We start from the raw sequence: 19,282 nt of genomic DNA on the forward strand, positions 1-19,282 counted from the left end.
CTGACACTGGATAAACTGTAAGTTATTCCTCATGATATTAGGATGGATCCCTTTGCCATTCTTATCTCTTTCTGACACGTAAATAGGAAGCTGTAATGTCATGAGCAAATCATCATAACTTCCTATTCTATGTCCCTTATGCCATCTTGTGTTTCACCATGGCAATAAATAGAAATAAAAGATCCAGGAAAAACTGTGTGCTTCCCTTTCCCAATTAAAGTCAAGAAAAACATAGTTGTTACATGGTGTATCATGCAGCATATGTCAGACTGTGACGTAACTGATAAGAAAAATAATTCAAAATTAAAGGACCAGTAAACACAGCAGATTTGCATAATCAACAAATGCAAGATAACAAGACAATACAATAGCATTTACTCTGAATTTCAAATGAGTAGTAGATTATTTTCTAACACATTTTAAAGTTATATATATTTCCACTCCCCCTGTACCATGTGATAGCAATCAGCCAATCACAAATGCATATACGTATAGTCTGAGTTCTTGCACATGCTCAGTAGGAGCTGGTGACTCAAAAAAAGTGTAAATATAAAAGACTGTGCACATTTTTTTAATGGAAGTAAATTGGAAAGTTGTTTAAAATTACATGCTCTATCTGAATCATGAAAATTTAATAAAGCCTGAGTGTCCCTTTAAGTAAAAATAGTTAAAATATTTGTAGGAAGATTTTTTTTTTACATATAGTTGTTAATTCATGAACATAAAACTTTAGAAGTCGACTGAACATTTTGTTTGTTTTTTTGTTTTTCCTTTCTTCTGCCTCTCTTTAGTTTCCTGCTTCTTTAATTTCACCACCCCATCCGGTAATGTCCTTTCTCCAAACTACCCTGAGGAATACAGCAACCACCTGCACTGTGTGTGGCTGATCATTGCTAAGCCTGAAAGCCGAATTCACTTAGCATTCAATGACTTTGATGTGGAGCCACAGTTTGACTTCTTAGCTATTAAAGATGGAGGGTCTCCAGAGTCACCTGTCTTGGGCACATTTTCAGGAAACCAGGTTCCTTCCTCACTCACCAGCAGTGGCCATGTACTGAGGTTGGAGTTTCAAACTGATCATTCCACTGAGAAGAGAGGGTTCAACATTACATTCACAAGTAAGTGTCTTGACTATTCCAGACAATTATGTATCACATTTACCAATGAACAAAAGAAAATGATGAGATTCAATGATTAATAAGGACCCTGAATCCAAAAATTCAGTCACATGATTGCAAATATTATTTTAAAAGTCTTTTTCTATTATTATACTGTTTTAATTTAGTTTCTATTGCAAATGTAATTTATTGATTAAACAGAGTAACCTTGTTTTGTCTACAGTAAGTGTAATTGCAATTTAAATTGTAAAGTAAGTGATGAGAAGTTATCTGACATTTTGTTAGCATTAATGCATTAGTAAAAATTACACACATATACAATTTTGTGTCCATGGCTTATATGTGAACAATTAAAAAAAATTATACTTTTGTACACAATGTACTCTTAAAGGTCCATATTTGGTGCTAATAATTGCCAAACATCTGTATATTTTTCATAAGTACATGACTAGATTCTATACCTATTTGTTTTATCATCCAGCTTTCAGACATAACGAATGCCCAGATCCTGGGGTTCCTGTGAATGGTAAGAGATTTGGGGAGAGCCTCCAGTTGGGGAGTTCTGTGTCCTTTCTCTGTGATGACGGCTTTATTCGAACACATGGGTCTGAGACAATCACCTGTATAATGAAGGAAGGAAATGTGGTGTGGAACAGCGCGGTGCTGAGGTGTGAAGGTAATGTCCTGTGTACCTACAATGATAAAAACCTTCATAAAGGAAATTAACAAATAATGTACATGAAGATCATATGGGGCATCCTGCCCGCTTGTGTCAGTTATCTATGCATTTGGTTTATCAAATTATTGTATGCTAATGATACTGATGTTTTTTTGCCTTTTTACATGGTATATTCTAGCTATGTTAAAGGCACATAAAACCCAATATTTTTCTTTCATTATTTAGATAGAGAATACAATTTAAAAAAAGTTTCCAATTTACTTCTATTATCTAATTTGCTTTGTTCTCATATTATTCTTTGTTGTAGAGATACCTAGGTAGGTAGTGTGCACATGCCCAAAGCACTACATGACAGGAAATAGTGCTACCATATAGTTGCAGAACTGCTGCCATATAGTGATGCAGATACGTGCACATACTTGAGCTTACATTCCTTCTTTTCATCAAAGGATAACAAGAAAACTAAGGAAATTTGATAATAGAAGTAAATTGGAAGGTTGTTTAACATTGCATGCTCTATCGCAATCATAAAAGAACAATTTTGGGTTTATGTCCCTTTAATAGCTAATTCCATGAATTTCTGCAGTCACAGCAAAAAAGGTGTCTGATGGAAATGTCCTCTGCTATGGCCTCCTGTCTTCTATCTTGCCCATGTTATTCTGTACAAATGAAGTTTGCAAAATATAGATATTTACTTCAAAGACTTTTTTTATCCTTTATAGTTTAGTTTCAGATTACAAAAAAAATATTCTCTACTTTGCAATTAAAAGTCTTCCCTGAAAAAGATACAAGAGGGCAGAAAAGAGATTTGCATGTGTTTCAATTAGTGATGGTTTTATGCAGTGGGAAAAAATTAATTAGTCTACTGTGCTTTGCTAATTATTTTCTCTGTATTAATACACAAATAAGTACAGTTGTTATGCTTTTGGTTGAATTCAATGGCTTTCTTATATTGCAAATCTAAAGATATGTATATAGCCTAAAAAAGGAGAGCAGGATAAGGATCACATAGGACCATTTACTAAGCCATCTTGACAGGGGGATAATGAGAGCTTTGTAGCTCCAATTATGGGGCCACATTGTCTAGAAAGGGAGCTGAGACTTGGGAACAACAAGCGTTATTTCATCAGCTATCCTGATGGCAAGGGGAAATAGAGAAACTGGCTTAAAAGGATATGAAAGTGCAACATGAAAAGGATATTAAAGTCAAAACGAAGCTTTTATGATTCAGACAGCGCATGCAATTTTAATCAGCTTTCAAATTTACTCCTGCTTTGTTTTCTTGGTATTCTTTATTGAAAAGTATACCGAGGTAGGCTCAAGCACAGCAATGCACTACTGGAAGCTTGCTGCTGATTGGTGCCTGCACATATATGCCTATTGTTATTGTTTCACCCATGTGATGATCAGCTAGCTCCCAGTAGTTCACTACTACTCTTCCAACAAAGGATTCCAAGAGAACAATGCAAATAATAGAAGTTAACAGGAAAGTTCTTTAAAATAGTATGCTCTGTTTGAATCATGAAATAGAACTATGGGGCTTCATATCCCTTTATATGTAATGCATTACTTTCAGTCTTGTAAATATAATGCACATGGAGATTGCAAATTAATTCTTAGTTACGTGTTTTGGATGTAATAGCATGCGTGGTCCTTACATATTTTTTTTAAAGGACGGTTGGGTCAATATAGGGCTAAATTACAAGTGGAGTGCTAATTTATTGCTCGCCTGTAAACAGGCAAATTTGTCCGTTGCAATAAATAACCAGACATTAGCAATTAGCGCTCTCTGGTTAATTTTCAAAATATCCCCCAATTGCCTCCAAAATAAAAAATAACTGCACAAAAAAGCAGTTTTTAGGGGTTAAAGTTTGCGGGTGCGGTAAAAAGTGCTTTTACATTGCAGTCAATGGGGAACTGTGTGTTCCCTGTAAATATATATGTATATGCTTTGATACATATATATTTGTGTTAATATGTTTATATGTACATATACATATAAAAAAAAAAAACAGAATTTGCATATCTAATTTGCATATCTTACCCAGAATTCTCTTGTGCATTGGTAACATTGTATATGAGGTATTTCTGGGAAAAAGCGAGCAGAAATCTTGCCTAGATGTGCTAATTTCCTATGCAAATATTTACATTGATTTAATTTTGAGACATGGAGGATTTTAATTTCAGTTTTTTATCTCCCCCCAAATTTTAATGAATTTTGGTTTAACCTTGAAAATAGCTTTACCAATGCAGCAACCAGAAATCTATCTCCTACAGATGAGTTCCGAAAAGAACGAAACAGGCTGTCTAGTGAGTGATTTCTGGTTTGCTGCAATAATCCTGTTAAAAGGATCACTGTGTTAAAACAGTATTTTGAAGCAAAAAACTGAGAATTTGCATATCTTACCCAGAATTCTCTTGTGCATTGGTAACATTGTATATGAGGTATTTCTGGGAAAAAGCGAGCGGGGAATCTTGCCTAGATGTACTAATTTCCTATGCAAATATTTACATTGATTTAATTTTGAGATATGGAGGATTTTAATTTCAGTTTTTTATCTTTCCCCATAATTTTAATGAATTTTTATATATTTACATTTACACTTTGCTGCCCATCACTGCGCAACTTATCCCCTTCACTGCACTAGGTTCTCATGCCGTGTGTCATGGCATGAGGACGAGGCTCCCATTGAAGCCTATGGAAGCGCAATGTGAACGCAAGGTCTGGTTCGCATTGTGCTCAGCATGTAATAACAGCGCACATTTGCGTGTGCTGGTATTACTAAGTGGAGCACAAATTTAATCTAGCCCATAGTCAGAGATTGGTGGTCAAATTCTTTAAAGCTCTCTGGTCTGGAAAGATAATCTAAGACGTTTTGTCATTACTGCTAGGTCTAGAATTTTAGAATGGCAAACTTTAGCTTTAGAGCTCTTTATCCCTCTAAGCAGGTTCTGCATGTGAGAGACAACAATACTATAAAATGATATGTGAGTTTTTGATAGCTGGTCTCTGTATTTGTGCTCATACTGAGACTTTGAAGGCATTGTTTTCTAGTGAGATGCTAACACATGAATCTATATGAGAGAACACTTTAGTAAGTGATCAACAAAGATCACTTACTGCAGCACTAAGTGTATGTGCAGAAAACTTTGTTTATCTTCCTATCAGTATCAACTATCAAGCAGCCAAATGGAACTATAATTACAGTATACACTAAGCAATCCAAACTCTACAAGCCCTCTCAATCATCCTTTGCAAGCAAGGGAGATAACTTTTGCAATTCATTATGAAAAAAAGACTGTCATAGTCTTGGTGGGTCTTTAGGTGGGCACACTTTTTATATTGACAAGACAATACTTTAGTGAGTGATAAAATTATCATTATCTTCTTTATAACAGAATTATTTTTTTGTCACACATAAATATAATTTCAAACATTTACATATTAAATACAAATATAACTTTTGTGTTTAACATACATATATTTTAACACTTCCAGTTCACCTGACCCTTTGTATACAAATTTTTTTTGTAAACCTTTAATTAAAATATACACTCTATACCATCTTTCATTTTAAAATTCCGATTATCCTAGCTTTGTGAAGGTATAATCTAGATTTTATTAAAGAGACAGAGATGAGTATTTTGCTATATATCTTTTCTCTTTACTGAGGACAGCATTTTAAAGTACATTAAATTCAAACAAACAGAGAATACAGTACAGAACAGAACTTATTAACCAATGAAAACAGAGTTAGACATGGAGTGGACAAAGTTGACCAATGAGCATAGTCCAACACATCATAACATAGCCAGTAACTGTCCAATCTTCCTTTTTGAACTTTGTTGCGAAAACCAAAAAGGATATTGTCCAAAAAGTAGAACATGATTCTTAAGAATGTGAAGATGAGGAGGAACAGGAACATTGAAGAAAAGCAGTTTTTCTTGGAGAGATTCTTGAAGACTTGGATAAAGGAAAACTTGCTTGCAGATGATAGAAATCCTGCAGAAGTTGATTGTAGTAACTGTAGGCAATGCTCAGACGGTTCCTTGAAAACCTGGAGTGGGATTTTGCACTAAAAATAAAATATAGTAAAACAATGTTAATAATAATTATGATAGAAAACTTTAATATATATAGGGAGGGTAAAAACATCATGTAAATACAAGAACAATAAAATATGGGAGGGAAAATACTCGTCTCTGTCTCTTTAATAAAATCTAGATTATACCTTCACAAAGCTAGGATAATCGGAATTTTATTACAAGGACAGAGACTCATATTTTGCTAGTTTAAAGCAAAGAACTTATGAAACCAAATTAAAAGGAATAGAATGATTAGGTTTAAAATAAAATTGTCTAAAAAACGAATCTGATGACCAATCGGCAGCATTAAGGATATCCTGAAGGGAAGCGGATTTGGAAAATGCCTTTGAAGCAGAAGCTCCTCTTATTGAGTGAGAAGAGAAAAAACTATTGACACCTGCTTGATTCATAACTTCTTTAACCCATCTACTTATAGTAGGGGAAGAAACTGGTAAATGAGGTGGAGCGTAAGAAATAAGAAGTTGATTGTGAGATGAAGACCTAAGCAAGGAAGTTCTCTGTTCATATTCTTTAAGACAAAGAACTACACAAAGCTTAGGATGTTCATAAAAATAGGGGTAAAATATAGATGAAGATAGAGTTTTGGTTCTACGGGAGATAGAGAAAATGACACCTTGAGGGGAAAAAGATTTTGAATTAGAGTCAATAGCTTTAACGTCAGAAACTCTTTTACAGGATAAAAGACAAAGTAGAGTGGTTAATATAATAGTAAGCAGTTTAAGAGATAAACTTTCATTATTAGGCCAAGAGTTAAATAGGGAAATAATTAGATCTACATCCCAAAAGGATGAATATTTTGCAGAAGGAGGACGTTTAAGGCAAATAGATTTGAGAAGCCTGCAAATGGTAGGATTTTTACCTATAGGGATTTTATTTAGTAGTTCGTGCCCCGCAGATATAGCTGATCTAGCTACATTAATAGATCTATAGGCTAAACCTGCTTGAAAAAGAGAAGATAAAAAATTAATTACTTGATTTAAAGGGGCTGAAATGGGATCCATGTGTCTTGAATTGCACCAGCTAGACCATTTAAGTCAGGAGGATAAATAACATTTTTTGGTTCCAGGGGCCCAGGAATCCTGAAGGAGGAGTCTAGCTTCTTCCGATAATCCGATGCCAGACCAGGAGCCCCTGAAATCATCCAGGCAATTAGATGAAGTTTGTCCTGAAGGACTAGAGGATGAAATTGGTCTGAAGGATCTGTTAGAAGATCTGATCTGGATGGAAGTAGAATTGGATGAAGGAATGATAACTCTAGTAGAAGAGGATACCAGACCTGGGATTGCCAAAATGGAGTTATTATCAGTAGAGAAATCTGTTGACGCTTGACAAAAAGTAGAGTCCTGAGAATCATGGAAAAGGGTGGAAAAGCATAAGCTCCTGTGATCGGCCATTGTTGTAGAAAAGCATCGATTGCTAGAGCTTGGGGGTCTGGTCTCCAGCTGAAATAAGGAGATATCTGATGATTCAGACGAGAAGCAAAGAGGTCTATTGAGAAGGGACCCCTTAGGGATTGAATTTCTTGAAAAAGTAAAGAATTCAATTTCCAATCGCTGAAGTCTGTAAGATATCTCGATCCCCAATCTGCCATTTGATTGTTCAGACCCAGAATATATTCTGCTTGAATAGATATATTCTGGGATAGACAACTGTGTATAAAATATTTTGTTAAATCTGATAAGATTTTTGAGGCAGTACCCCCTAATCGGTTGATGTAACGGACAGCCGAGATGTTGTCCATTCGAAGAAGAATAGTTACAGGGGTTTTGTGTTTGACAAAACTTTGAACCGCAAAGGCTCCTGCAAGAAGTTCTAAGCAATTGATGTGGAGATTTTGTTCTGCAGGAGACCATTTTCCTCCTGTAATAAGGGGACCACATCTTGCACCCCAACCAGATTTGCTCGCGTCTGATTCTATTATTAAATCTGGGGAATTCCCAAAAATTGCTTTCCCATTCCAGGCTTCTATATTCAGGAGCCACCAATTCAATTCTTCCGAAGCTTCCTGAGATAGAGAAATTTTGTCTTGGTAAGAGAATCCCTGTCGAAGATAATAGATTTTTAATCTTTGGAGAGCTCTGTAATGAAGTGGAGCTGGGAAAATTGCTTGAATGGAAGAGGAGAGGAGGCCTATAATCCTGGCTAAAAGACGAATAGGGAATAAATCCTTCTTCATAATATAGTGAATCTCTTTCTTGATTCTTTTGAACTTCTCCAAAGGGAGACTGAGAGATGCTGATATGGTGTCCACATTGAATCCGAGAAAGATTAGGTTCTGGGAAGGTACTAGAATAGATTGATAATGAACCCCAGGTTTTGTAGGAAATTTATCGTCAAGGATAATTGATCCTTCAAAACAAGGGGAGAATGGTGGATAAGAAGGATATCGTCCAAGTTTATTATTAGACGAATTCCTCTTTTTCTCAACCAGGCTGTGACTGGTTTGAGAATTTTTGTAAAAACCCAAGGTGCAGAAGAAAGGCCAAAAGGCAGACAAGAAAACTGCCATAATCTGTTTCTCCATAGGAACCTCAGATATTTCCTGAAATCTAAGTGTATTGGAACTGATAGGTAAGCATCTTTTAGGTCTAGTCTTACAAGCCAGTCTTTGTTGTAAAGACAGTCCCTTAAAAGATGAATACCTTCCAACTTGAAGTGATTGAAAACAAGGAATTGGTTTAGTTCTCTTAAATTTATGACAGGACGAAGGGAACCTTCTTTCTTTTTTACAAAAAACATGTTGCTGATGAAAGAATCTATTGTGGAAGGTGCAAGTTCTATTGCATTCTTCCCCAATAGATCTGAGATTTCTATGTCTAGAAGGGATTGAGTACAATAAAACACAATATACTTATATCTTGAGCAGCAAAGAGAAAAGAGGAAGATTGAACAGTTACTGGCTATGTTATGATGTGTTGGACTATGCTCATTGGTCAACTTTGTCCACTCCATGTCTAACTCTGTTTTCATTGGTTAATAAGTTCTGTTCTGTACTGTATTCTCTGTTTGTTTGAATTTAATGTACTTTAAAATGCTGTCCTCAGAAAAGATATATAGCAAAATATGAGTCTCTGTCCTTGTAATAAAATCAGTAATATGCACATCTTTTCTGTACGCAAACAGAATGATTGATGTAGAGGCTGAAGAAGTGCTTGACAAAGTGGGAAGCAACATTGTTGGTATTCTAAATGATTGGGAGGAGATTGATTAAGAAATACATTTGTGGGTAAACAAAGAAGAGCAGTAGAGGAGAAACAATTAAGTGAATTGTCAACAAAAACAAAATAGGCAGCTAAAAAGAGAAATGGGGAGAGAGGGCTGGGGTGAGATGGATTCAAAAGAGGCAGGTACCTTTAGGGCTAGTTAAAGGGACAGTCTAGGCCAAAATAAACTTTCATGATTCAGATAGAGCATGTAATTTTAAACAATTTTCCAATTTACTTTTAACACCAATTTTGCTTTGTTCTCTTGGTATTCTTAGTTGAAAGCTTAACCTAGGAGGTTCATATGCTAATTTCTTAGACCTTGAAGGCCACCTCTTTTCAGAATGCATTTAAACAGTTTTTCACCACTAGAGGGTGTTAGTTAATGTATTTCATATAGATAACACTGTGCTTGTGCACATGAAGTTATCTGGGAGCAGGCACTGATTGGCTAAACTGCAAGTCTGTCAAGAGAACTGCAATAAAGGGGCAGTTTGCAGAGGCTTAGATACAAGATAATGACAGAGGTTAAAAGTATATTATTATAACTGTGTTGGTTATGCAAAACTGGGGAATGGGTAATAAAGGGATTATCTATCTTTTAAAACAATAAAAATTCTAGTGTAGACTGTCCCTTTAATAAAGGACCAGTCAAGTCAGGTTGCAAAGGGCAGCTCTAGGAAAGTTTATTTAAGGTTGGAAAGTCTGATAAAGTCACAGGAGAGAATAGGCTACTGGAGGTGAGCCAACATATTGTTCTAAAAAATACGTTTCTGGTTAGAATGGTGGGGAGCAAGTAGCATACGTTGCAAGTAAGTAAAGGGGACAAAACAACATAACTATTGTAAGGCAGAAACAGTGACTGATATAGGAAGCAGTGTCAATAGCAAGATCTAATCTTTCAAATGCAAATTCCTTAAATTTAGACAAGTTAATGAGACCATAAATGTAGCCCTGCTTTCTATAGCACTAGGAGTTGGGAGATATTAAAATCTGTATGATAGATTTTTGGAGCTATTTTTACTAAACAATCTGAACCAAATGACTAGTGTTCGGACTTAGTGGGCATGGAGGAGCATCTCTTATAAAAACAACAGTCAAGAAGGCGTGATGTTGTTTAAAGGTCTCCTAGGCAGAAATATTGTTGCAATGGAGCAGGTTTAAAGTTTAAGCATAAGAAGATATTATAAGTCCTATCAATAGAAACTCATAGTCGCCATCTTTTTTTAAGAACATGCCAAAATGGAAATGGTTCTTTAACAAACAATAAAAATAAATAAAGTTTAAAAGGGACCATATAGCAATAGAAAAATGGTGCACAGTCTGCTTCTCATGACAACATACAATATGCATTTAGATGGTTTAGCAGTGGTGTGGATGGAAATGGATCATCATAGGTTCTTTGAATAGAACTTTCTGTAACCATAAGAGCTGTGCATTGGCTATAGCTTCCCATTTTTTGAGGAGCTTTTCTGTTGAAAAGGTGTTCATGGCTGCACTCTTTTAACAAACTAACCAATTCAGGTAAAAAGCTTATTTGAGGAGAAAATCACAGAGAGATTTTAATTGATCACTATATAAGCACTATTCTTCAACACTTAAAGGTGATGAAAATAATGTAAATATACTCTAAACATAGATTTTTTTAATAAATGACTCATTCATAGACAAACTGTAGCCATTTAACATATTTGGATCATTTGATTGGATGGATCATTGAGATCAAAGCCTCAGCAAACTGCATTGAGTGGTCCTAAGTTTCCAAACTTAACTGAGCACACAGAGAAAGTATCCAAAAACACTTTTTTTTAAAAATAAATATCTTCAAATGATTTTTCAGGAGTCTGAGAGTAAAAACTATTGCAGCGGAAAAGCTTAGCACATGGTTTTTCTACAAAAGCTCTCTGAAAACAATGATGGATGATTTTGTAGAAGAAAAATGTTTATAAGTTTCTTCCATAGAATATAGCCCATATTACAAAAAACACCCATGGTTATAATACGTGAAGGTGAGTAGTTTTATTCAATATGTGTGGGGGGATTGGAAGGGATTACTGTTACTTGGTATTAGAATAGTTGGCAAAATTGCAATACAGGTAATCTAAACAAATAATGTTTTTCTACCTCAGCATTTAGCTTGCAGTGTTAGATTTTAGTTTTATTTAAAACCGTCTCAACCTATATTTCAGACATTCCTGATTCTTGTAAAATCATAAAAAACATAATTGATCATTTTGCCATAGTCTTTGTCCAGCATACAGTGAAGAACAAGCATTTATTCAAATGTGTTTACAATATTTAAGACAAAAAGCACTTTCTATTTATGACTAGCTTTGAAGGGACAAAAAATCCCAAAAGTTTATTTTATGATTCAGATAGAGCATAACATTTTAAGCAACTTTCCAATTTACTTCTTTAACCAAATTTTCTTTTATTTTCTTGGTATCCTTTGTTGAAAAGCATGACGTTAAGGTCGGGACCGTGCACATCATATTTCATGTCCCTTTAAACCTAGTACCACATTTTAGTGCTTCATTTAGAGTGTTAGGGGCCTATTTATCAAATTCCGGCAGACATTATTCGCTGCAGTGAATCATGTCCGTCAGATATTGCTAAATGCCAACAGCATACGCTGTTGTCAGTTAACAATGCATAAGCATTTCTGATTAAATGCTTGTGCACTGCCGCTCCCTACACATTAGCAGCCAATAGGCCGCTAGCAGGGGGTGTCAATCATCCCGATCGTATCTGATCAGGATGATTGCAGTCCACCATCTCAGAGGTGGCGGATGAGTTAAGGAGCAGCGATCTTATGACCGCTGTTTCTTAACTTATGTTTCCGGTGAGCCAGAAACATTGGGGGTAGATTGCTGCATCCGCTGCTTGATAAATCTACCCCTTAGTCTCTAAATTGTGCTCTTTAAGCTCTAAGAGACTTTAAGCTCTGTAAAAGTGAATGCATGACTATGATTTATTTGATCTATGCCTTCAACTCACAAACTTTTACTGTGTACTATTTACAGTAAGTTTCTTACAAAAACATAGCTTTCAGTTTGCTGCTCTTTCATTTGGACAAGCAGAAGTGCAATTTTGTCTTCAGTTAGCATTTTGGAGCATCATGCATCTTAGTAATACACTGAAATGACTGGCCATTCAGAAAGAGATTTTTTTTAGAGATCCTTATATTTGTCAGTTATAGTCAGCCTAGTCGACTTGCATGGTTGAAAAAATATTTATATAAATAATTGAATCTTTTAAGTAAGAATTACAGCATCACCGTCACCCTATAATACCCTATAATATCAAACATTAAGAATTACAGCATCACGTCACCCTATAATACCCTATAATGTCATACAGTAAGAATTACAGCATCACCGTCACCCTATAATACCCTATAATGTCATACAGTAAGAATTACAGCACCACCGTCACCCTATAATGTCAAACAGTAAGAAATACAGCATCACCGTCACCCTATAATACCCTATAATGTCAAACAGTAAGAAATACAGCATCACTGTCACCCTATAATACCCTATAATGTCATACAGTAAGAATTACAGCACCACCGTCACCCTATAATGTCAAACAGTAAGAATTACAGCATCACCGTCACCCTATAATACCCTATAATGTCAAACAGTAAGAAATACAGCATCACCGTCACCCTATAATACCCTATAATGTCAAACAGTAAGAAATACAGCATCACTGTCACCCTATAATACCCTATAATGTCAAACAGTAAGAAATACAGCATCACCGTCACCCTATAATACCCTATAATGTCAAACAGTAATTATCACAGCATCACCGTCACCCTATAATACCCTATAACGTCAAACAGTAAGAATTACAGCATCACGTCACCCTATAATACCCTAATAATGTAAAACAGTAAGAAATCATCATCACTGTCACCCTATAATACCCTATAATGTCAAACAGTAAGAATTACAGCATCACCGTCACCCTACAATACCCTATAATGTCAAACAGTAATTATTACAGCATCACTGTCACCCTATAATGTCAAACAGTAAGAATTACAGCATCACCGTCACCCTATAATACCCTATAATGTCAAACAGTAAGAAATACAGCATCACAGTCACCCTACAATACCCTATAATGTCAAACAGTAATTATTACAGCATCACTGTCACCCTATAATGTCAAACAGTAAGAAATACAGCATCACCGTCACCCTATAATACCCTATAATGTCAAACAGTAAGAAATACAGCATCACCGTCACCCTATAATACCCTAAAATGTCAAACAGTAATTATCACAGCATCACCGTCACCCTATAATACCCTATAATGTCAAACAGTAAGAATTACAGCATCGCCGTCACCCTATAATACCCTATAATGTCAAACAGTAAGAATTACAGCATCACCGTCACCCTACAATACCCTATAATGTCAAACAGTAAGAATTACAGCATCACCGTCACCCTACAATACCCTATAATGTCAAACAGTAATTATTACAGCATCACTGTCACCCTATAATGTCAAACAGTAAGAATTACAGCATTACCGTCACCCTATAATACCCTATAATGTCATACAGTAAGAATTACAGCACCACCGTCACCCTATAATGTCAAACAGTAAGAATTACAGCATCACTGTCACCCTATAATACCCTGTAATGTCAAACAGTAAGAAATACAGCATCACCGTCACCCTATAATACCCTATAATGTCAAACAGTAAGAAATACAGCATCACCGTCACCCTATAATACCCTATAATGTCAAACAGTAAGAAATACAGCATCACTGTCACCCTATAATACCCTATAATGTCAAACAGTAATTATCACAGCATCACCGTCACCCTATAATACCCTATAATGTCAAACAGTAAGAATTATAGCATCACGTCACCCTATAATACCCTAATAATGTCAAACAGTAAGAAATACAGCATCACCGTCACCCTATAAAACTCTATAATGTCAAACAGTAAGAATTACAGCATCACAGTCACCCTACAATACCCTATAATGTCAAACAGTAATTATTACAGCATCACTGTCACCCTATAATGTCAAACAGTATGAATTACAGCATCACCGTCACCCTATAATACCCTATAATGTCATACAGTAAGAATTACAGCACCACCGTCACCCTATAATGTCAAACAGTAAGAATTACAGCATCACCGTCACCCTATAATACCCTATAATGTCAAACAGTAAGAAATACAGCATCACCGTCACCCTATAATACCCTATAATGTCAAACAGTAAGAAATACAGCATCACCGTCACCCTATAATACCCTATAATGTCAAACAGTAAGAAATACAGTATCACTGTCACCCTATAATACCCTATAATGTCAAACAGTAATTATCACAGCATCACCGTCACCCTATAATACCCTATAATGTCAAACAGTAAGAATTACAGCATCACGTCACCCTATAATACCCTAATAATGTCAAACAGTAAGAAATACAGCATCACTGTCACCCTATAATACCCTATAATGTCAAACAGTAAGAAATACAGCATCACCGTCACCCTATAATACCCTATAATGTCAAACAGTAAGAAATACAGCATCACCGTCACCCTATAATACCCTATAATGTCAAACAGTAATTATCACAGCATCACCGTCACCCTATAATACACTATAATGTCATACAGTAAGAATTACAACATCATCATCACCCTATAACACCCTATAATGTCAAACAGTAAGAATTACAGCATCACCGTCACCCTATAATACCCTATAATGTCAAACAGTAAGAATTACAGCATCACCGTCACCCTATAATACTCTATAATGTCAAACAGTAAGAATTACAGCATCACCGTCACCCTATAATACCCTATAATGTTATACAGTAAGAATGTTAGCATCATCGTCACCCTATAATACCCTATAATGTCATATATTAAGAATTACAGCATCATCGTCACCCTACAGTGCCCTATAATGTCAAACAGTAAGAATTACAGCATCACTGTCACCTTATAATACCCTATAATGGCATACACTAAGACATACAGCATTATCGTCACTCTATAATGTCAAACAATAAGAATGATAGCATCACCATCACCCTATAATACCCTATAATGTCATATAGTAAGAATTACAGCATCATCGTCACCCTATAATGCCCTATAATGTCAAACAGTTAGAATTACAGCATCACCGTCACCTTATAATACCCTATAATGTCAAACAGTAAGAATTACATCATCACTGTCACCCTATAATAACCTATAATGTCATACAGTAAGAATGATAGCATCACCGTCACCCTATAATACCCTATAATGTCATATAGTAAGAATTACAGCATCATTGTCACCCTATAATGCCCTATAATGTCAAACAGTAATAATTACAGCATCACCGTCACCCTATATTTCCCTATAATGTCATGCACTAAGAAATACAGCATCATCGTCACCCTATAATACCCTATAATGTGAAACAGTAAGAATTACAGCATCATCGTCACCCTATAATATCCTATAATGTCAAACAGTAAGAATTACAGCATCATCGTCATCCTATAATACCCTATAATGTCAAACAGTAAAAATTACAGAATCACCGTCACCCTATAATACCCTATAATGTCAAACAGTAATTATTACAGCATCACCGTCACCCTATAATACCCTATAATGTCAAACAGTAAGAATTACAGCATCACCTTCACCCTATAATACCCTATAATGTCAAACAGTAATTATTACAGCATCACCGTCACCCTATAATAACCTATAATGTCATACAGTAAGAATTACAGCATCACTGTCACCCTATAATACCCTATAATGTCAAACAGTAAGAATTACAGCATCACCCTCACCCTATAATACCCTAATAATATCAAACAGTAAGAATTATAGCATCACCGTCACCCTATAATACCCTATAATGTCAAACAGTAAGAATGACAGCATCACCGTCACCCTATAATACCCTATAATGTCACACAGTAAGAATTACAGACTCACCGTCACCCTATAATAACCTATAATGTCATATAGTAAGGATTACAGCATCATCGTCACCCTATAATGCTCTATAATGTCAAGCAGTAAGAATTACAGCATCACCGTCACCCTATATTTCCCTATAATGTCATGCACTAAGAAATAAAGCATCATTGTCACCCTGTAATACCCTATAATGTGAAACAGTAAGAATTACAGCATCACTGTCACCCTATAATACCCTATAATGTCAAACATTAAGTATTACAGCATCACCGTCACCCTACAATACCCTATAATGTCAAACAGTAATTATTACAGCATCACTGTCACCCTATAATACCCTATAATGTCAAGCAGTAATTATTACAGCATCACTGTCACCCTATAATGTCAAACTGTAAGAATTACAGCATCACCGTCACCCTATAAAACCCTATAATGTCAAACAGTAAGAAATACAGCATCACCTTCACCCTATAATACCCTATAATGTCAAACAGTAATTATTACAGCATCACCGTCACCCTATAATAACCTATAATGTCATACAGTAAGAATTACAGCATCACTGTCACCCTATAATACCCTATAATGTCAAACAGTAAGAATTACAGCATCACCCTCACCCTATAATACCCTAATAATATCAAACAGTAAGAATTATAGCATCACTGTCACCCTATAATACCCTATAATGTCAAACAGTAAGAATGACAGCATCACCGTCACCCTATAATACCCTATAATGTCACACAGTAAGAATTACAGACTCACCGTCACCCTATAATAACCTATAATGTCATATAGTAAGGATTACAGCATCATCGTCACCCTATAATGCCCTATAATGTCAAGCAGTAAGAATTACAGCATCACCGTCACCCTATATTTCCCTATAATGTCATGCACTAAGAAATACAGCATCATCGTCACCCTGTAATACCCTATAATGTGAAACAGTAAGAATTACAGCATCACCTTCACCCTACAATACCCTATAATTTCAAACAGTAATTATTACAGCATCACTGTCACCCTATAATACCCTATAATGTCAAGCAGTAATTATTACAGCATCACTGTCACCCTATAATGTCAAACTGTAAGAATTACAGCATCACCGTCACCCTATAAAACCCTATAATGTCAAACAGTAAGAAATACAGCATCACCGTCACCCTATAATACCCTATAATGTCAAACAGTAAGAATTACAGCACCACCGTCACCCTATAATACCCTATAATGTCAAACAGTAAGAATTACAGCATCACCGTCACCCTATAATACCCTATAATGTCAAACAGTAAGAAATACAGCATCACCGTCACCCTATAATACCCTATAATGTCAAACAGTAAGAAATACAGCATCACCGTCACCGTATAATAACCTATAATGTCAAACAGTAATTATCACAGCATCACCGTTATCCTATAATACACTATAATGTCATACAGTAAGAATTACAGCATCAACGTCACCATATAATACCCTATAATGTCAAACAGTAAGAATTACAGCATCTGTGACCACTACCCTGAGCTGCAGCTTTGAAAAAGTTTCTGTAACCCAAGAGCTGTTGCTTTTTGTTTTAAGCCAATAAAGCATTTTGGATCAATTTACAAGCCATCGGGACTCCTGATTCTTTCTCTGTATACTGTCACTATATAATACCCTATAATGTAAAACAGAAAGAATTACAACATCATCATCACCCTATAACACCCTATAATGTCAAACAGTAAGAATTACAGCATCACCGTCACCCTATAATACCCTATAATGTCAAACAGTAAGAATTACAGCATCACCGTCACCCTATAATAATCCATAATGTCAAACAGTAAGAATTACAGCATCACCGTCACCCTATATTTCCCTATAATGTCATGCACTAAGAAATATAGCATCATCGTCACCCTACAGTGCCCTATAATGTCAAACAGTAAGAATTACAGCATCATTGTCACCTTATAATACCCTATAATGGCATACACTAAGAAATACAGCATTATCGTCACTCTATAATGTCAAACAATAAGAATGATAGCATCACCGTCACCCTATAATACCCTATAATGTCATATAGTAAGAATTACAGCATCATCGTCACCCTATAATGCCCTATAATGTCAAACAGTAATAATTACAGCATCACCGTCACCCTATATTTCCCTATAATGTCATGCACTAAGAAATACAGCATCATCGTCACCCTATAATACCCTATAATGTCAAACAGTAAGAATTACAGCATCATCGTCACCCTATAATACCCTATAATGTCAAACAGTAAGAATTACAGCATCATCGTCATCCTATAATAGCCTATAATGTCAAACAGTAAAAATTACAGAATCACCGTCACCCTATAATACCCTATAATGTCAAACAGTAATTATTACAGCATCACCGTCACCCTATAATACCCTATAATGTCAAACAGTAAGAATGAAAGCATCACCTTCACCCTATAATACCCTATAATGTAAAACAGTAATTATTACAGCATCACCGTCACCCTATAATAACCTATAATCTCATACAGTAAGTATTACAGCATCACTGTCACCCTATAATACCCTATAATGTCAAACAGTAAGAATTACAGCATCACCCTCACCCTATAATACCCTAATAATATCAAACAGTAAGAATTATAGCATCACCGTCACCCTATAATACCCTATAATGTCAAACAGTAAGAATGACAGCATCACCGTCACCCTATAATACCCTATAATGTCACACAGTAAGAATTACAGACTCACCGTCACCCTATAATAACCTATAATGTCATATAGTAAGGATTACAGCATCATCGTCACCCTATAATGCCCTATAATGTCAAGCAGTAAGAATTACAGCATCACCGTCACCCTATATTTCCCTATAATGTCATGCACTAAGAAATATAGCATCATCGTCACCCTATAATACCCTATAATGTGAAACAGTAAGAATTACAGCATCACTGTCACCCTATAATACCCTATAATGTCAAACATTAAGTATTACAGCATCACTGTCACCCTACAATACCCTATAATGTCAAACAGTAATTATTACAGCATCACTGTCACCCTATAATGTCAAACAGTAAGAATTACAGCATCACCGTCACCCTATAATACCCTATAATGTCAAACAGTAAGAAATACAGCATCACCGTCACCCTA

The 19,282-nt window shown here is 35.6% G+C and overlaps 1 protein-coding gene across 1 annotated transcript in view; it reads left to right on the top strand.

Moving 5' to 3' along the window:
• Positions 1 to 19,282, top strand: part of LOC128652451 (CUB and sushi domain-containing protein 2-like) — a 1,617,569-nt gene that overhangs the window by 1,061,159 nt on the left and 537,128 nt on the right. The window contains 2 exon segments of the mRNA XM_053705390.1: positions 792 to 1,118; positions 1,600 to 1,794. Coding sequence (XP_053561365.1) covers positions 792 to 1,118; positions 1,600 to 1,794 — 522 coding nt within the window.

Source organism: Bombina bombina, chromosome 3 (assembly GCF_027579735.1).
Source record: "Bombina bombina isolate aBomBom1 chromosome 3, aBomBom1.pri, whole genome shotgun sequence".
Classification (NCBI taxonomy): domain Eukaryota; kingdom Metazoa; phylum Chordata; class Amphibia; order Anura; family Bombinatoridae; genus Bombina; species Bombina bombina.